This window comes from Atractosteus spatula, chromosome 13, assembly GCF_055471065.1.
Source record: "Atractosteus spatula isolate fAtrSpa1 chromosome 13, fAtrSpa1.hap1, whole genome shotgun sequence".
In the NCBI taxonomy this organism is placed as follows: Eukaryota; Metazoa; Chordata; class Actinopteri; order Semionotiformes; family Lepisosteidae; genus Atractosteus; species Atractosteus spatula.
In genome coordinates, this window is record NC_142718.1 from 38,817,497 (window position 1) to 38,838,770 (window position 21,274).

The 21,274-nt window shown below is 39.6% G+C and overlaps 1 protein-coding gene across 1 annotated transcript in view; it reads left to right on the plus strand.

Moving 5' to 3' along the window:
* The window catches only part of snx4 (sorting nexin 4), a 41,536-nt gene that overhangs the window by 3,474 nt on the left and 16,788 nt on the right, over nt 1-21,274 (plus strand). The window contains exons 3-7 of the mRNA XM_088930028.1: nt 14,582-14,720; nt 14,808-14,957; nt 15,483-15,530; nt 19,447-19,502; nt 20,731-20,803. Coding sequence (XP_088786154.1) covers nt 14,582-14,720; nt 14,808-14,957; nt 15,483-15,530; nt 19,447-19,502; nt 20,731-20,803 — 466 coding nt within the window. The remainder of the gene's footprint in view (nt 1-14,581; nt 14,721-14,807; nt 14,958-15,482; nt 15,531-19,446; nt 19,503-20,730; nt 20,804-21,274) is intronic.

Sequence of the window (21,274 nt, forward strand, 5' to 3'; positions counted from 1 at the left end):
ATGTCCACACCAACATCTCTTTCCAAACTAAGCCCATTTTGTCTGCATTAAACGTACATGAATTACAATCTTCAACATTTTTTCAGCATGTCAGAAAATGTGCCAAGGCATCAAAATCTGTCGATTCTCCATCGAAAAGCTGCTGGTGGTCTTTGAACTTGTTAAACCATCTTCTGCCCGCTGAGGATTCCAGCTGGGCCTTATTAGGGAAAACGTTCTTTAAGTATTCAAAAAGACTTCAAGACTTTCCCCTTATCTTTCCCTGGCTTTCAGCCCAGGTGGTACACATCCTTTCCCTGCTTTACCTGGCCTTCCTTGGAGAAGTAGCATCCTTCAAGCAGGTTTGTCAGGTAATAGCACATGTTCGCTCGTTGTTCTCGCACTTTTTGATCGCGACATATTTATGAGGTTCTTAGCTTATCACTTTTCTACTTCTCTTCCTTTCACCACTAGCAGCTTCAGCACTGATAACTCGTTATGGGCTTGCATCGTTTTTAGAGCGCATCATGACATCGTGCTAAGTTTAGCATGTTAGTCAGAGACTAATCGCGCTTCTAAAATAGTGATAAACTGCATATGTGTTGGTTGAAACCAAGTCAGTCAAGGAATATCTGCCCTGACCTTTTTAGTCCTTATATTATACAGTAGAGCTGAAAAAGACACAGGTGAGCTCATATATCAGGTATAATACATATAATTCATCAGCTGAACTAAATAAGTATAATAGGAGTAACACGGTCTTTAAACGGAAAGGGTGCTGTAATAAACAAAGAGCAATAGTTCAGGAGGATTCAGTGGTTCAGGGTACATTCCTAACACCATCGCATTGACCCATAGGCTGAGCAGTGTTTATCCCAGACATCACGCAGCACATTAAAGCTTCTTTTGTAATCCAGAATGAGGTGCTCTGGGGCATTATTTACAGCTCCATGTCACCGGCACGATCGAAACTATCCAGCAACATGCTTAAATAAAACCGCCTTGTGGTGAGGGTGAACGTGCAAGTCCTGGAACGGCAAATCAGTGGCTACGCTATTGTATTTGACTGGGAGGGACTTGCATAAACGATGGTTTTCCCCCTTAGTTCTGTTGATTGTTGTCAAGGTTTCTGTATGTAGACAAAACACTTCAAAATATCGTCTGCGCCTCGCTGTGACAGAAACACAAAAATGCCATTTGGGTTATGGTGTTAGTTATTGTTATGGCTAAGAGCAACGATGGCTCTTTAGGTAACTTTCAAACCTGCTTCATAAAATTAACATCAGTTTCTTAAGGGGAAAAATCCTCGGGGGATGGCCTCCTAGTAAGTTCAGATTTTAAGAAAAGTCATCTGGCTTCTTTCTAATGGGTTTTGCAGATGGTTATAATTCTTTATAATTTAAAAACAAGAAGCAGCAATTTGTAGGTACCATAGGATGACATATGAGATGGAAAATAGTTTAATAATGCACTTGCTCTGTAACCTTATGGATCAGTTTAAAGTGTAACCTTACCCTTTCTTAACCAGACTAATCATCTGCAGACATGTTTGCTAGGTTCCCCTTAACAGTGTAACTGCATTGTGCTATTTTGGAATGGAGCAGTTAGCCCTGATAAAGGACATCATGAATAGTTATATTTTCACTCTGTCTTCAGGAAATGGTTTATAGCTATATCAGAATATTTCACAATAGTATTATAGGACCCGTGGTGTGGTAAGTTCCTGAACTGGGTTGCACAGTTTCAGCATATGGCTTTCTGTCACATTTAATGTCACACAGGCTTCTGCTAAACCTAATTACTCTGTGATGTCTTGGATACCTCCTGGATGCAGAGTGGTCTTTCATCATTGGGTCTGCAGGCTTGGATCCCTGTTCATGCATTTATTGTCCATCACCTCTGCCTTCCAAAGTGAACTGTGTTTCTTGATTTTATGTGGTAACACTTCAGCACAAGCTTTGGTGAAAAAAAACTGCCTTTTTTACTTTGAGATTTGCATGTGTCAACACATGCTGTCAAAAACTGTTGAAGATTGTCAGATGATAATGAATTGTAATGCTTGGCATGTGACTTCAAATGGAAACTGCTTTTAAAACTAAGAACCCAAGGTCTCTTCTGATTATGGTAGCCTTTCTTCTCACCCTTTGAGAATTCTGTACTATTTTTTTCCTGTTTCTCTGTTAATTTATGGTAAAAGTTTGGCATTATGTTTTTTGCATCATATTGTTACATCATTGGCATCTGATATGAATAGAAAAAGGTGCCCACATAGTCTGCAGTATTGTAAAGGACTTTTCATGCACTTAGAACAATACTGTAGAACTCAGCCCACAGGTTACTGAAAAAGGAGGTGGGAGGTGAGGAATGTGTTTGCAGTCATATTGAGCACCAAAGGTAAAATAAGTAAAAACCCATAGAAGTGGAATCACAGAGCCTATCTTGTTTTATTCCCACTGTTTGAAGCACTGGAGATCGGCTACAGGGAACTGCCTCTGGAAAGTCTGATCACATCATTTTAATTAAATCCACTCAAGAAAATGTATGCTGTGCCATCCAGTGTTTTATAGCTTGTGTGGGTCTGAAGATTCTGTGCCCTAGATTACAGTAATTGAAAGGAACACGCATTAATTAGATGAATGGAAATTCTACCTTCCACATGGACTCTTATTTGACTACTTCCTCCTTTTTAAGTTTTTGTTCCTCTCCATGATGTACAGTATGAGTGTCCTTTAGTTGGCTTCTTCTAGAATCTTAATGGAAGCTTATTTACTCACTACGTTGTTGAATGTCATTTCAACAGCTACTGTATACTTTCAGAGCTTGCAAAGCTGCAGAGACTTGAACACGTCCACTTAAAGACTAATTGGACGTCACTATGAAGAATAAATTAACAATGTCAATATTCACAGTATGAAAGCTTTTTGAGTGACATCCACCTGAGCCTATCCTCGTGTTGTTACTTCACCTATCTTGATTTTGTTCGTCTTTAATCCAGGCTCTTCCCAACACTATGAGAATTGGAATCTGGGTTATGCAGTGGGATGACCGAGGCTCGAACCCACAACGCTTGCGTGTTAGAGCTCAGCCTGCACTTGGGCAAGTGCTTTTAATGGTCAAGCCACTTCTAGGGAAATTCTTAGACCGCAATATGTAAAGTGTTACCTACAGTATATAGTGCCGTTAATACGGTGAAATGAGGTTTAAATTCTCAGAGAATGATTTCGGAAACAGGAGAATGTTTTTTTTTAAATGTCCCTTGGATACATTCTAAAAATAATAAACCTCAGAACCATAAAAGCCAGTTGTATATGTGGAAGCCAGCTCCTTTGTAGAAGGGACTTCCCAGTGTTCCTGAGATGTGTGTACCAAAGAAAACAGTTGTTTTCCAGCATGTGTCTTGAAGGGAAGAGACCAGCTGAGGCATAATTAAGCATGGTTGAAGAACCAAAGTGAGCTACATCTGAAGTCCCCTGTGTCAGGAGAGAGGCTGATCCTGTGAGACCTTCCCTCATTTGGAATGTTCTTACAGTTTAGTCATTTCGACATGTAAATACATTCTGAAGCTTTTCCTTGTTCTGTGCCTTTTCTGGAATGTTAACTTTGGTCTCCCAAGCCTTGTAAAATATTGGCTAATTATTTTGGCAAGGTATGAAAATAAATACAATATGCCCCTTGGTCCCATGTTAAAAAGATAATCAGATTTTACCGACAAACTACAAAGATGTGCCTTTTATTATTTAATTAGGAGGTATTGCTTTTTTGAGGGGATCTTTTTCAAGTTTATTAGATTACAGTAGCTGTTTGGCAGTATGTGTTTTACTTGGCTGAGAATATATATTTTTTTGTGACTGAGTCTGGTCAGAAAGTTGAATTAATTTTTTTCTTAATTCAGTTTTGAAGACAATATTGATACTTTCACATGTGAGGTGATTTAGTTCTGTCTGATTAGACATGTTTTTTAGGTAATTTTACTTGGTTTATTGGTTACTTTGTGCATAATAATGTTTAGCATTAGTGCAAAAAGTGAAAGATCTCTCTGTACACTAATTGTTAATTGTTTATCCAGTTTGCACAGATGTAAAATGGTTAGAAGATGTACAAACTAAAGCAGAAATATGTTTACTAGTTTTAGTTTTAGGAGCATACTTTCAGAATACATTAGAAAGCCTTAGCTGTTCTCACAGGTATACAGTATTGCTTTTAAAAGAATGTTCAGCTTTTGATCAAATGATTTACATTGGACCAAAACAGTCTTTACTTTGTGACAGATGTATTTATAATCATACATTTAATTTTTTATGCTGAAAGCAGAGGTCTGACATTGAAAGATATAACACGTCCTCTAACAAGCAAAGCTAGCGAGCTCCTGACTTATAGTACAGTCCAGTACAGCTGTGTGTAAGTTCATTGTGTCCGTAAATAATGTTACAGCTTTTAGCAAGTCTGCCTACTGTCCAAACTTGCCCCCAGGTGATGGCTATAAGTTCTCTGGGACTTCAGAAGTACTTCCTCTGATCTCATTATCTAGCTATTATCCTCGTTCACCCCAATCAGCCTGCCTTGACAAGCTGTTGAATTCAAGATGATGGAGTTGAGTTCTGCCTAATCAGTGGCTCACCATTGCCTGGAATTCAAAATGTGATTTCCCAGACTTATGGTTCTCCTTCTGTGCTACCGTATGTTAGTTAGGCTATTAGTGCGGTACAGAATATAATCCACAGGAAAAGCAGTCTGTTAGGTTATGTTATAACAGGAATGAATTGACAGAGTAGTGTCTTAATAGCTATTTGCCAGTTATGGTTGTGCACTGCATTAATGAAGGAGTAAGGTTGTAGTGCCCTCCAGATTTAATCAAACTCCCAATAAAATAAGAACAAAACACATCTTTTAACAGAAATGTATACGAATTGAATATCCTGATGGAAAAGAATCACAGAGTGCGCAGTACTAAGTCATATCTGTCAGAGCTAAAGCCCAGAAAACATGAGAGTCAGATATTCCCACCCCTGTAGTTAGTCAGGGAATACTCCGATGACACCCCCGGAAGCTGTGCTGTGATGTGCTGGCACCTCCGGGGGGGGGGGGGGGTTCATTATTCCTCCAGCCAGATGCTTGGGTTTCCGTTTGTAAACTGCCTTCTTGAGTTCAAACCACGAAATGTGTGATTGGATTGAGGTCTGAAGATCGAGACGGTCAGATGACAATCTTTGTACTCGTGTGCAAGTAACACTTTCTTTGCTGGTTTGCAGTCTGTTCAGGCTGGAGTGTCCATTTTTTGCCCATGTGAGCTTCATGGCAGAGGGCAGCATGTTTTCCCATGCTATCTGAACAGGGGCTCCAGGGCCAGTAAAAAACAACTTTTACAAGACATAATTAGATCCCACAGTGGGCGTGGGTGTTTTCTCAACATGTTCTTTTTTTTTTGCCACCCATACTGCTGACAGTCATGTCAAAAAAAGCTAAATTTTCATTTCATCTGACCATAAGACAATTGACCAATAGTCTGATGTAGCTTGGCAAATTTCGGTCACTTCTTTTCATGGTTCGCCCTCACGGGTGGGCTTATTCCCAGCCATTAATGGCACATTCATGAAGACGATGTTGAACGGTTGTCTTTGATAGTTTGTATGTCCAACATCCCAGATTGTGTTGGGGATCTGGTGCCTTTGGATTTACAGTTACCTCATCAACGACTTGTCTTGCAATCCTTGCTGGTGAGATACACTTGCGTCTTCTTCCTAAGAGGTTCCAGCTGCATATTTCTGAAAAATGGATGACTTACTAGTCCGTTATTTCTTAACAGTGGAGAGGGGGTAGAATGAGCTTTTTGTGGTTTCGTTTGTAGCCTTTACACCAGCTTGTGAAGGACGATGACTATTTGCATGCAGTTTTTGAAGAGCTCTTTGACCTTAGCCACGATGAGAGATGCTACTACTGAATGTCTTTCACAGGTTACCTCCTTTTATACCCCAGGATAACAGGAACCCTTGGAAGCCTCTATATACAGTTGTTCTTTATACCGAGCCCTGAGTAGGCTCTTGTGCAATTGATACAACACAACCCCCCCCCCCCCCACACACACACACCAATTACACATACATAAGGCAATAAACTCTACTCTAAATGTAAATTACTTTGTAAGCAACTACATTTAGCATATCAGGATTTAAATATTTATTTTTTATTTAATTTTGTGAAATATTTAGCATCGGTGTTTCAACAGATGATTTTGTTGCACCTCCAAAGGTCAGAATGTTATTGTAGATTTGTTTTTGTTGGATTTTATTTCAAAGAATACTTTGAGATGTGAATAAACATGAACCTCATGTTTTCTTGAATTAAATTAATTATTTATGACAAATAGGACATTAGCCTGTGCAATGCTATTACAATTACAGTCTAACATTCTTAGAATTGTTTTAAACAAGACACATTATCCAGTCTATTAATCTTTCTGTTATGTGGTATTTTTTGTTCCAGTTTCATCTGAGCCTCTTCATAGTGTATCATTGTCAATAAATCTGTGGTGCTCTATATTACATAATGCATTTCTCTTCCAACTAATTTTGGCAGGTTAGTTTGGGTTTGCCAGTTTTTTATAATATAGTTAGTATATGTTGTATTTTACATGGGATTATGGTGCATTTAAACTTATGTCACAAAGAAAATAAGAATTAAAACTCTTAAACTCACATCGTTGCAGCTTATCTAAGGAGAGAATCACTTTTGACATGTACCCATGACTGCATATGTATGGTCAGAGGGGCTCCAGTAATTCTATACTTCCTTCTGAACAGCTTTGCGTAATTATGAGGCGATCTGATAATTGCTTTGACTCCTTCTTCCAGTGAGACTCCTGAGGTTTCACTTTTCTGTAATGCCATGAAACCGTGATGACAGCCAGAGCAGGCAGGCCTGCTTAAAATACAGTATCACCCCTCTCAGTCCAGTGATATTTTCTGTCTAAATCATCTCTCACAATCTGGTGCCTTTTTATCAGTCACACCATAGTGTTGTTTTATACAGTATATTACATCTTAGATTTGTTTTTTTACAAAGTACAGGAAAAGAAGCTAATATCACCTAAACAACAAACACCCAAAGTCCCCTTCCCATCCAGCGTTGGTCCTGAAACACTCTGCTGCATTGTTCTGTCAGTTGTGTAGCTAAATTTAGAAAGTCTTTTTTCCCTTGCACAGAGAGTGCCTCTTTTTCAGAGAATAACGTTTTAGACTTTATCTTGTTTCAGGTTATTGCTATAATTACTCATTTAACGGTGTCACAGTGTCGAATATTGCTGTATTTTGTTCCCTTCATTCAGCTCTTACGTAGTTATGTGTAGTGCATTTTTCAGACTCTTTAATTCTTTTTGAGTGCGCCCTCTGTGGCCACCATGCGGCACTGCAGGGAGTGGTGTCAGCTGACGAAGACTCGCCCTGAAATGGCAGTGCTGACTGTTTGGCAGTTTTGCCAGACTGGTTTAGCAAAAGCTAGATTACATCTTTTTTTTTTTCAGTTCAGATGAGAATCATGCAGCAGGTTTCATTATTTTACATTAAACAGTTTTCATCAGTAGGCACTTCCTTGCATTTTGTCATCTGACATCATTCCTTCTTTTGATGTGACTGCCGTTCTAAATCAGGGAGTAATAGCTGTGGAGCTGGTGCTTTGTGTGTGATTGTGATGGTGGTCTACATAGGTTCTCGACCATTAATATTGCAGTTGTACTGGAGTAATTCATGACAGCTTGAACGATGAACGCTGTGTCAAATTCCCGTAATCACAAGGGTACTTTTTAAGTGAACCATAGTGCCACACAATGTCATTAATTCTGTGTTTGTTTTTACTATTTTCCAGGGACTTCAACACCACATCATGTCAGCTTGTTTTTTTTTCTTGCTTGTTTTGCTTCTCCCAACCGAGGGGACAGATGTGTTTATTGCCACAGTCGGCTGCTCCTTGCTGACCAGGCAGTTGAACTGAAGGCCAGTGCGCTGCCTGCAGACTTGCGTGTTTCCCAAACATTTCTGAGGGCGATATCTGGCCCTAACGGGGGTATGATAAAGGTCCCCACGCAGCCGCTCGACTTGCCAGGCAGGTTCAAGCAGGATGCACAGAGCTGTATTGTTGGAATGCTTCTTAAAAAGAAACACATGTTTTCCTTTTCTGAATACAGCCCGACCATTATATACACATGGAAGGCTAATCTTTATTTACACTGGGCCAGCAAAAGGGGGCATACAGTTCTAGGATTCTTCATGCAGTCACGCATGCCGAGCTGAGAATGCCTTGAAGCAAAACGGGAATCCTTCACTACATGGAATATTAACAAACACCCGTCTTATCCTTTTGTCTTCTTTTAAGACTATTTTCCCCTGGCTCTCTTGTTACACACAGCTCTTCCTTATAATTAGATCGTCAGGGGATTGATCAAATCGGTGAGACCACTGCTTGAATGTAAGCTGGCTTTTTTATCGTTTAGATCTCATCTGCATAGTTCCCTCACATAAGCTCTTGAGGCACATTCCCCAGTTCCTGGGAGGGTTCCTGTTCTGGTAGGCATTTTGGGTGCTGAGGTTCAGTCTAACTTTTATCATGTGTTTCATAAAACCACTTGGAATTGAAAGTTTCTTAACTCACCCGCTGCAATCTGAGGCTTTCTTTGGACTTCTCGTGTTTCTTTTGAGCAAAGTTTAAATTAATATCATGTTAACCTCTGTGGTCATGAACTGCATTTGGATTCCCTTTTAATAAATTGGATTTTGACCTAATACTTACAGAGTTTCTCATGAAGAGATCTGTTGTTGGCATTTCATGCTAAAGTATGTTAAATCGCTTTCAAGTTTCAGGCATTTCTGTCTCCACTGAAAGTAAGTGGAGGCAGAAAGGATTGCAATGTGACCAAGCATAAATAAAGCCTTTATTGGCAGTATTATCCCTGTTTATACTGAGCGGGTGGCTGTGGTGTAAGCAGTGAAAGTTGAATATTTTATGTGAAGAAATAAGATGTTAGATGATTAAATGTCAAGGATCCGAAACTGCCTGATCAGACTCGGATCCTCTTTTGGTTCCTGCTTTTAGCGTTTACTTCATTGAGACGCACCAGCTGTGCGTCATGCTCACACCTTCTCAGAATAGAACACATGTACTGTATGGCCGCAGTAGTGGAACTTTAAATTGCAGGGACAATTTAAAGAGAAGGGTTGAACAAGCCATCATGTCTTTGGCAAGTGGGATGAAACCAGAGCTCCCAGAGAAAACTGACATGTACTGTACACGGGGAGAACAAGCAAAGTCCTCACAGAGGGCCCCCCAGTCCAGAATCGGATCCAGGACCCAAGAGCTGGGAGGCAGCAGGGCTCATTTTCACACTGCTGTGCTGCCCACGCGATTCGGTTTTGACGGGGAATTATGACGTGAAATGTAATGAGTTTCATAATTAGAGCCATAATGCAAATGTATTCCAGGGAAAGGGCTTTACATTTCCAACTGGGAGCATGAACACGAATGCAGTATTTATCCTTTGTGTCAGCGCTGTGACTGTTGGTCTTGGGTCAAGGCTGTTGTTTTAATGGAAAAATGGGATAGGCTCTGGCTCCCCTGCAACCCTCTATTGGATATAGCAGTTAGAAAATGGTTGGGTGGAAATCTAAAGCATAGCTTTACATTTAAGGAGCAAAACAGTTACTGTTCTTAATACCTCACTCAATACAAGGACCTTCAAAAATATATTTCACTGTATAATTTTGCTACACTTAAAGTGCAGCTTTGGCTCCTTAATTAGTAATTGGTGATTAGCAAGATCAGTCTAACAACTTGAGAGCTGGTTGTATCCAAGTAGTGAAGCTGATTAACCCTGCACAAGTGATGCTGCTGTTGAAACAATTCTGTGCACCAAAGTCTTACTACTGTATAAATATAATTACAGGAGTGCAAGAACTTTAAACAAATGTCCCTCATGTTCGGTTTGAAAAAAAATCAATTAAATAAAATTACCAAAGTTTAAAATGTTGTAAATAACTTTGGGTAGTTATGTTTATATTTTTTAAACAGTTGGGTCTCTTTTTTTAATTAGATTTTGAGTGTTTTTTCTATCTCTAAAAAACTGCAAAAACCATTAAAAACAGACATCCATGTGTTTTTTGAATTATTTGCTGTCATCCCCAGTTATTGCAAGAATTAAAGCTTTGTAAAGAAAAGCTTAGATAAAATATTTTGAACACTGAGTGCAATTGTTTTGTGCATTTTATGTTTTTGGATGCATTCACAAGCCTAAAGACAGAAATATTTGTGTTTTTGTAGTGAAGCTTGAACATTTTAAATGATATTATTGACATACAGGCAGAAATCCAGGTCTCTGACTTTGGTAGCCTTCTTGTATTGAAGCACATCTGTGTCTGAATCTGTAATAACTGAGATGCCGTGACAGGGCCTCATGGGATAGAGATGTTTTAAGATGTAATACCTACTTTCTGAAGCTGGTTTCTGTAAGCAGTTTTCGCAGTCTTTTGTTAAGCTGCATTTGTTTTTAATTAGCGTTAGTCAGATTTGTCGGAATGTTTATAAATCACTTCGTATGGTCGAGAAGTGGAATTGACTCGTACATATTTGTGTGATTTTAATTATCCAGTTTGAGATGTCGTTGATCAAAACAGTGCTTCAGGCAGTTACATTTAAATTGCATTAAATGCATGTGGCTTTCAGTATTTCTAATCATAAATGCTTCATAGCTCTCCCCAGAGATCTCAGAAAGAATCAGCGTACATGCACTGATCATCAGCACAAGATTCAGATTGTTCTGATAGGTAGTATTACAATTTGTCAGTGAAAATTCAGGACTTCTTGTATTGCAAAAGAGTACTTAATACCCAATACATAATGTTGTGTGTTTGAGAGTTCATTTTTCAGTGACATGCCTCATCTCGTCTTCTAACTACTTGGTCCTGGTGAGGGTCCCAGTGGTAACCAGACCAGACTTCCCTTTCCCCAGCAACAGTCTCCAGCTACTCCTGGGGGATTCCCAGGCCTGCTGAGAGCTATAGACTGTCGCGAGTCTGCCCCAGGGTCTCTTCCCAGTGGGCCCGTCCCCATGGGTCATCCTCCCCAGAACCACCTCAGCTCGCTCCTCTTGATCCAGGGGAGCAGCGACTCCACTCCAGGATCCCCCCAGACTGCCGAGCTCCTCCCCCTGTCAGGGAGAGTGAGCCCAGCAACCTACAGAGAAGCTTCATTTCCACTGCTTGTACAGTACCCGCGATCTCGTTTTTTTGGTCACTGCCTACAGCTCGTGACCGTAGGTGAGGACAGGGTCTGGAACACTGAGAGCTTCAGCGGAAAATGCAGCTCCTGCTTCACCACCACAGTTCAGTGCTGCATCCATATTACTGCAGCCGCTGCCCCAGTCTGCCGGTACAGTCTCGCGATCCCCTCTGCCCGCACTCGTGAGCAAGACCCCGAGGAGCTGGACAATCCGCCGGTCAGTCTCGCGATCCCCTCTGCCCGCACTCGTGAGCAAGACCCCGAGGAGCTGGACAATCCGCCGGTCAGTCTCGCGATCCCCTCTGCCCGCGCTCGTGAGCAAGACCCCGAGGAGCTGGACAATCCGCCGGTCAGTCTCGCGATCCCCTCTGCCCGCGCTCGTGAGCAAGACCCCGAGCAGCTGGACAATCCGCCGGTCAGTCTCGCGATCCCCCCTGCCCGCGCTCGTGAGCAAGACCCCGAGGAGCTGGACAATCCGCCGGTCAGTCTCGCGATCCCCTCTGCCCGCACTCGTGAGCAAGACCCCGAGGAGCTGGACAATCCGCCGGTCAGTCTCACGATCCCCTCTGCCCGCGCTCGTGAGCAAGACCCCGAGGAGCTGGACAATCCGCCGGTCAGTCTCGCGATCCCCTCTGCCCGCACTTGTGACCAAGACCCCGAGGAGCTGGACAATCCGCCGGTCAGTCTCGCGATCCCCTCTGCCTGAACTCCTGAGCAAGACCCCGAGGAGCTGGACAATCCGCCGGTCAGTCTCGCGATCCCCTCTGCCCGCACTCGTGAGCAAGACCCCGAGGAGCTGGACAATCCGCCGGTCAGTCTCGCGATCCCCTCTGCCTGAACTCCTGAGCAAGACCCCAAGGAGCTGGACAATCCGCCGGTCAGTCTCGCGATCCCCTCTGCCCGCACTTGTGAGCAAGACCCCGAGGAGCTGGACAATCCGCCGGTCAGTCTCGCGATCCCCTCTGCCGTCACTCGTGAGCAAGACCCCGAGGAGCTTAAACTCCTCCACTTGGGGCAGCTGCTCCCCCTGCAGCTGGAGAGAGCCAGCCCCTCTTTCCCAAGGGAGATCCACGACCTCCTATTTTGAGCTGCCAGCAGGGTGATGAGCTTGAGCAGGGGAAACAGCAAAATTCACTCCATTTAAAATGTAATTAACTTTATTGTGTCTTTGTGCAATTTTAGGAAAAAACATGTGTTGCCCTCTTAAGCACAGGCTGGTTTTGATAATCATTTAAAACATCCTTGGCATGATTATTGTACATTGCATGCATTCTGTTCTTGTTCCTCAGTTAGCAGAGTTTTAGTGTCTTTAAATGAGAAACAAAATTGGCCAAAGTCAAGTTTCAAAGGACATGTCTTCCCAGTACATAGTACAATAAACACGGAAAATACAGGAGTGAAAACAAAAACAAAATGTTTTCCCAGAGGCCACTGCACTGGAGACATTTTTTGCAGAAAGTTGTTACATATTACACAAGAAGAATTCTGACTATTTTCAAGCAAATAATAAAGATGAATAATTTCACCTCTGAAATGTTAGGGATGTCCGAGTGTTATTGCGGTACTTGTTCTTTTATTCCCTGACGTAGTTCTGATGATGGAGTAATAATCAGGCCCAAACAAAACAAAAAAATATTAACATATTAATTGACACAACTACACACCTGTTATACTAACACAGATTTGTACAGTTACCGAGTCCTACTCAGGACTGAATGTCCCTCTTTAAAATATGCTTTCCTGCAAGTGAATGCGACTCAGTTTCCCAATTCTGACAACGCATCACTGAAATTGGAGTGATGCTTGTAGCCCGAGAATTCCACAAAACAGGAATTTCCTAAAATAAATCTGTCAGTGTGGAAAACATATTACAATGTCTAAGTGAAAACTCCATTATACTGTACAGAGTCTGAGGTGAAGAAATGCCCAAATTTGGAAAGAACTTATTTTTCCTCCAAAAACGTGCACAGAACTACCATGCGACCATGTCTTGACGAGTTCACAGATGTGAACTCTGTTGAGAATGTATAGGTTATCCTTGACCAGTCCCCCTGAGAGCTTTCCAACAGACATCCTGGCCCAGAAATGGGCTGCCAGGGACCTTGATCTTCTCCATATACGTTGCCTGGGTTGAGTATCGACACAGGAAGCATTAAACTGAGACATGTTTTTCTAGTGCTACTGTATGTGTCGTTTTCCCATTTCTTTCTAGTTGTAGTTTGTTTATTGTTGTCTGGTTTAAGTCACACATGTCAAAAAAAGGGAATTTATTTTTAGAGCCCTCTACTTTGTGGCTGCATTTTGTTTTGTAACTGTACCTTTTATTTCTATGGTTGGCTGTTCTCATCTCTAGCAAATTTCCAAGATGCTTAGGTACAAACAGTAAGTTTCTGCTTACTATTTTTTGCAAACAAAAAGTATCTGGGTAGTAAGAAATGAATTTATTTGACACTCTCTCTACTGCATGATAAAGTCAAGATGGCTTGACTTTACTTGCTTCTGTAACAACTGATCCAACTAATCTGTGTCAACAAATATGAATACACTAGAATTTACTCCTTAAATTTGTTTTTTGGAAGCTTTAGTAACAACAGAGAAAATAAGTCTTAATTGAGTTTTGGCAATTGGACTTGTTTGAATTAGAGCAATATGGCTTTAATTGCAAACACATCTCAAGGGCATGCCATTACACTTTATCCTTTAATTGATATTCCAGGAACTTCTTGACAGCTGAAAACAGTACCAAAAGCAAATCATAATGGCTTTTGCAGAACTGTTAATGAATTGCAGCACTGTAGCTCTAACAGCCGATCTCATTCCTCGTCATCTGTACGTATCAGCAGATTTTGTAGTATTTATCGTGTTTTTCAGTGATGTGTAAGGAGGAGTGCCAAGTACACAGGAAGTGTTGTTGGTTGTGGTGTATTGTACTTTACAAATCCTAACAGATGTAACTTTTACTCCACTAGAAATGCTTTTTATTTGGCATTTGAATTCTGATTAAGTGAGATTATCAGGCTACTGTCTTCACAGGATACTCAGGTTACAGAGGTAGAAATTCTTTATTATTGTAAGCTCTGTGGCTACTGAAAGCATGAGGCAGTTTTTCACTACAGGAAATCATTTTAAGTGCTCTCCAGCATTGTAGCTGGTGAGTTCCCGCTGTTGATGGTAGCAGTCGTACTACTGTGTCCATCTTTTGACTTTAATTCTTTCCCAAAAATATTATAAGATACTTCATTTAGTAGAAGAAGTGTAAGCTTGCTGGTATTTGAAAATGAAAGAAAGGATGAGACTTTAAAGTGGTTGATTTCACTCTTGCTTCCTTCTTTATTCTTGTCAGGCCTGTTGACACTATAACAGAAGGACAAAACCCAGCCCCAGACTCGCTGTGGAGGAGATATAGTGAATTTGAGCTGTTGAGGAACTACTTGTTAGTGACCTACCCCTACATTGTAGTTCCACCTTTACCTGAGAAACGGGTAAGATGAAGTTCCTTTTTGCTCCCATCACTTCATTGCACAGTATGCAAAACCTTTAACGTCCTACATTCATTATTGTTCCCACAGGCAGAATTTGTTTGGCACAAATTATCAGCAGATAACATGGATCCTGACTTTGTGGAAAGACGTAGAATTGGACTGGAGAATTTCCTGCTTCGCGTGGCTTCACACACTGTTCTTTCAAAGGATAAGATCTTCTTTCTGTTTATGACACAGGTAAGCTTTATAAGGCAGTAATGTGGAGAGACAGTAGGAGCTGTAGACTCTGGATCAGAGGGTGCAGTTTGGGTCTGGATGAGCAGTCTTACTCAGATTGATCCAGTAAATACAGTAAAGAGTATCTGTCCAGGTCATCATTGTAAATAACAGCTTGTTCACATTTGACTCACCTAGTTAAATAAAAGGATTGCAGTTTTTTTTCAAAGTTATGTGGTGTTGGAGAATAAAGTTTTAGAAAAGCTTTGTTTTTTAATGACATTGTTCATTCAGTAGTACTGGTAACTTTATATTGCTGACTTGTACTTCATACATCAGGAACTTTTATTTTCTAGCAGTTCTTGTTAGAAGCTCCTGATGTAGTTCTCAGAAAGTGTTTATTTTTCTAGTTTATTTTCCATTGTAATTTGCCAGATTTTAAAAGCACTGAAGACTATTTCACTCATGCAGATGTGCTAGATTTTTAAAAGCCTGGTTTGAATACGCAGCACATTTTGAAGCAATCTTACTGTCTTTCTTGTGTAGGAAAATGGATGGAAGGACATGGTGTATGAGACAGGATTTCAGGCAAAGGTATTGTATTTCTTATTCTTGTTTTAACCTTTTCATCAATCTTCCAAGATGGTGTGAGTCCTCAAGAGTGCCGTGTTGACCAGACAGCCTTATTTAATTTAAATCTCTTGAAGGAAGTCACAGCTAAACAACATGCTTTAGTGTTTACTTCAGTCAACTGTAGAAGATAATGCTGGCAGCGGAGCTATTAAACACCATAAAAAGTGTTCTCTACTGGTGCATAAAATGATGAATTGACTTAATTATTTATTTAGACTGAATTTATTTAAACTAACAGCCAATATAAATAATAAAGTACTTTGTGTGAGTGTTTTGAGTACATTTTTGGTCCTTATTAACTGATATAAAAGCAAATCAAATAAAGATCAATATTTTAAAATATTAATGGATTTAAAATAACTTTTTTGTTAGGATTATGGTGTAATGCTGGTGTCACTTTCTTGATTTATAACTGTGTAATAAAAGATCTATTTTCTTCTCCATAAGAATTGTTAGGACTTATAATTTTGTTTCCAGTCCATTCAGGTTGAATTGGTGTTCTGTTCAAGAACCCGTTTCCACAGAAACAGGATATTTTTTTGTCTTCCTGTTATGACATTCCATTCGACATGCTGTGTAGAAACCCTGTGTGTTACCCATCACTCGCTCATCAAATAAACCTTACACTGTCAATGAGAAGTGTTAATCCAGCATGCTGTCACTATCCTATTATAAATAAGCCACTTTGTGTTTATAGATTAAACAACTACGAATACGTCTGCTAATGGGGAAATATGGCTTTAATAAATCCTGAAGCATCTAGGGTTTGTCGAAGCTCTAAGATTTCAGTGAGGTTCACTACCTTTGAACTCTGTGTGGCCTAAGAATGCCAACTCAGCTGTTCTGCTGTTCAAAACAATGGAAAAAGAATAAATTTCCTTCTCTCCTTGTTGGGCGGTTCTAGGCACAGATTTGCCTCCCTTTTGAAAAAGCAATAACTTCTGGCTGTGTGGAGCTGTCTTTACATATGCCACATTGGAACTTTGGAATGATTTAATCACTTGACATCATTAAAACATCATTGTTTTAATTGAGCTATGGCAGGCATCTGATGCACACAAGCCTGTTGACTACACAATTAGCACACGTGCCATGATGTAAAGAGCATGTTCATTAAGCTGAAGCAACAAGAACAGATGGAAAGTGTTAGAAGGTAAAGCACTAGTCTATCAAAACATGATGATGTTGAAATTTCTGCTTCTAAGTGTGAAACAGAAGGCATGCTGTATGTTGAGGCAGTGTGTAAAGGGTTTGTTTGTCAAATCTAATACCTATACAGTACCTTCACTTACAAATGGGTTATGTATCAAAATTTCGAAACGGTTGTTTTGGAAGCTTTTATGTGTTCCAGAATTCTTTGTTAAAACTGTCCTTAATAATTGTTCCAGTACTCAAACGATTAAGGACAGAGTCCCACCATTTGAACGCCTTTCTGTGTCATTCATTTTCAGTTTAGAGGTTATTGCAATTAGGTTTTGATATGTCTTTGTCACTTTTCATGTTCTCGTCCATCTTGAAGAGCTACTAACACTCAAAACAACCACAAAATCACAGAACAACGGGCAGATGTTAACATAAAACCACACTGCCACTGAGTGAGCTCAGCAGTCTTGAGCCACGTGTCCTCATGATGCTAGTGAGTGAGCCTCAGTTCATTGTTTGTATATTCCAAGTGCATTTGCTATTCCATCATGTGAAATTCTTGTTTCTTATGGGAACCAGTTTGCATGCTATTGGGATCAAAACCAACTCAAACCTAAGGAGTGAATGTATTTGTGTCAGATTTGCTGATGAGTAAACCACACCCCGAAAAGCACCGGAATACAGAAACTAGGAGTTTATTAGTTTTTAACCATGCAGGTCCAATAAATATGTGATGAAGGATGTAAAGGAGTGGTGGTTTATCATTTTAAAGGAATGATTTTTATTTTCAAACCATACAGTTTAGACCTCATTTTTTCACATCTGTCTTCACAATAAAATGCCTAGGTTCTATTTTCTTATTTTTTTAGATATAGTGTTATATAAACCCTTTGGTTCCTTATCTTCCAAAAGGTATAGCTCATCTGTGCTGGTGTTTCACCCACCTCATTCTTCCTATGGTCTGAGCTTCACATTTCATTGCACAGAGCATGGTGGAATGAGTGAGGAGCAGGATTTTGACAGATGAATTAAGAAGAGAATTACCGGTTATAATTTGTCATTGTTTTTAATGTAACAGTCAAACTGTTGCACTGATGTGAATAGGTTATTCAGTAGGTTTGTTTATGCAAAGTTTAACAGTTTGACTTGTGATCACACTGTATACAATATCTATTGATGCAGAGAGATTTACATAAGCATTTTGATCACACTTAAAATGATTAGATTTTGGCTTGGTGTGGATGTGTTACCCTGATCCTATATATACATGTAACCAGTTTTCATTAGTCTAATAAAACAGTGAGCTTGATTAATACAGAGTTTAGTTTTGAGTGTTTTCATGATTTCATCAAGGTCCCATGTCAACAAGAGGCAGAGAAAAACATTGTTTTTAAAAATGTTGCACTACCTTTGTGTAATCCAGTTACTTTTGTGTAAATTGTTTCCATAACTACAAAAACAAATCTCCCATTTACAGCATTAGGAAGCTATCGTATTGTTTTTATAGAACAGATCAACAATAGATAAAATGTATCTTTCCTCTGTAAATAATAATATACAGAAGGTTCAATCCTTAATGTAGTTTTCCTAATAGTTTAGTGATAAATATTATTTTAGCTACTTTTAAATCAACTTTGTATACTGCAAATTTACAATTAACTGAAAATCTATTAAGCAAAGTCTAATTGGTCCTACATGTGTTTACTAAATGTGATGCATTTACTTGTGTCGTTAGCAGTGTTTTCAGGTATAGATGACAGAAACTGAACTGATTCACTTCTATGTCATTTGACCATTTCTGGCAGATTTCCAGTTTGGCACAGAGTGATCTAGGAATACCACAAGAACATATTTAAAAATACAGTGATGCATACCAGAACATCTCAAGGACCAAAAAATGGCAGGCTGAGCAGAATACATAGCACAGTGCACCCTTATTGTTATTGAAGAAACGCAGGATGATTAAGAGCTTACCGGAAATATTCCCATACTGGGACGCACAGTGAGCACTTGAGAGCACAGTGCAAAGAGAGGTCAGCTGAGAGTTTGTTTTCTTTTTACTCTAGGAGATACTGAATGCAGACACTGTGGCTTTTATCTAATTGTATCACTTAACTTGCTGCAGAGGGTGTAGTTTTAAAATTATTGTGGTTTTGTGTGAAACACCTCTGGGGAAAACTCTCCTTTGATAAAATGTCTCATAATTGTTTCCTACAATCCTGTGCTGAATTTCTATGATTGGTATTCCTTCCTAGTAAAATCTTTTGGAGCATACATTCATTTCCGACAACAAAGTGCATTGAGAACACATATCTTAACTGTTTCCATCTGTTGGCCTTCAAGTTTGTGTGCTGTGAGTTTTGGTTGTTTTGGAACCTGCATTCCATGTTACAAAATCAAAGATGTAATGAGCGGTATTACTGTAGAATTTATGAGTGTAGGTGGCAGACAGAGTAATTTGTTCCATCAAATGACACCTATAAATAACAGTTATTGAATGTGTGGGTTGTGACCAAATAATCTTTTCAACTCAGTTTGTGTCAGAAATTTCAATTGTGAAATGCAAAATTAGAAAGTGGGGAAAAGTAAACTTTCTTGGAAAACATTTTACTTTAACAAGACATACTTTTATTGCATTCTACTGCATTTGCATGCTAAATTAATTTAGCCAATTGACTAAAAATAGTGCAATTAACTAAAGCCTTTTTTTTACTACTTGATTTTTGTTTTGTAGGCAGATTCAAGGTTGAAAGCCCTGAATGCCACTTTCAGGGTAAAGAACCCAGACAAGTAAGTTTTCTGTTTTTTTACCAGCATATACAAATACTTGCCTAACAATGAGCAATTAGTCATGCATATCGTAATGTATACTGATGCCCAAAAGAAAATTAATACATTACACTGGTAGTATCGGGTGTGACCTCTATGAGCATTAATACAATCCTGGCAGCACTGATACATGGACCTTATCAGCCTCTGGACAGACTGCTGTGGTGTGTTCTGCTACTCTTCCTGTGCAGCTGCAGTCAGCAGGTTGTGTATCCTTCCTATTGAAGGCAAGTTTATCCTCTTGAGGATCTACTGGACTCGGACAGGAGAATAAGCCTCCCACACCAAATAGTTATAGGTCAATAACTATCGTTATATTGTTTTCTTGAAGTTGTGCCCTTGTAATCCTAAAATCGTGGAATCTTGCCTTATCCTCCTAGAAAGTTAACACTCCTGGTTTGGCATGTAGGAACAGAATAACTGTTATTCTAACTAACATTGTTAGTCCATTGCAGTGCAGTCCTTGTGTAAAAGAACATTCTGTCTCACATCATCTTACTCTCACAGCCCCACTGAACAATGCAAGTTAATTTAATGTTCACCACGTGTCTCCACATTTATCTTCTGTCTGTCTTGTTAAGGGCAAAATGGCATTCATCAATGAATATGACAGCCCACCATTCTCTCTGCTGCCACCACAGATAGTGTTCTGTGGGACAGAGAACTTGTTTTTTTGTCTTCAGTTTTTGTCTCTAAGCTGTCAACATATTACCTCTGAACAGCCTTCACACATTCAGATCAATTTCATGCAGATGGAAAAAGAGTCATTTTGCTGATGTACAAGTTATTTCTTGTACTAAAGGCACTATAGCATGTCAGATCAGAGGTGGCATTTATGTGGCCAATATAATGACCCCTTGCCTTTCGGGATGTGACTAATCCCTCCGCAGTATCTTGGTTTCTCTGGACAAATCAGCCAATTGCTGAAGAACAACATCTCAATCTGTAGGCCAGTATCTCTTACTACTGTGTTTAGTGCATATTTTACTGCATGTTTTCTAGTTTTTGGAGTGGAGTAGAATGTTCTAACACTTAAAATGTATATGGAGAGCAGGTTATTACTATTAAGTGGAACTTTAAAAAAACAATCTTAAAACGGTATTTGAAATATGATCACATTCCAGTGAATTCAGGAGGTTGTTCTATTTAGTCTGTCTATCAAATGTCTGTTTTTCTTTCCAATAACCAGGAGATTTACAGAACTGAAACACTATAGTGATGAACTACAGTCTGTCATATCACAGCTGCTTCGCGTCAGAGCTGTAAGTATAGTTACAGTAACTGCAAGTCAATTAATGACACATTTTGCTGCATGTTAGGCTTAGTTCCCTTTGTGGAGGAACAGGAGTGATTAATAGATTTTCATCAAAGCTAATTTAATTTTCCTTCTAAGTACAGTATGTTAATTCAAATCATCATTAATAAAATCAGTACAATTTTGATTGGTCTATTCTGTGCATATTTTGTACACGGTTTTACAAATGGCATTTTGTTTTCTTCAGGCCTGTACTTAGCACACGTTACTGTAAAGCGAGCGCAGTTTTATTGGTCAGGTTAAAGCCTCGCCTAAAGTCTTCATTGACTTCGTTTTTGTAAGTTATTCTGATTGACAGGAATATTTACGCACTACGGTTTTCACACCTGTAGAATAAAGACTAATTGTGAGTTTATATCATGTGATCAATTAAACATTGTATAGAATGCTTTATGGAGCTCAAAAAGTAGGTTAATTA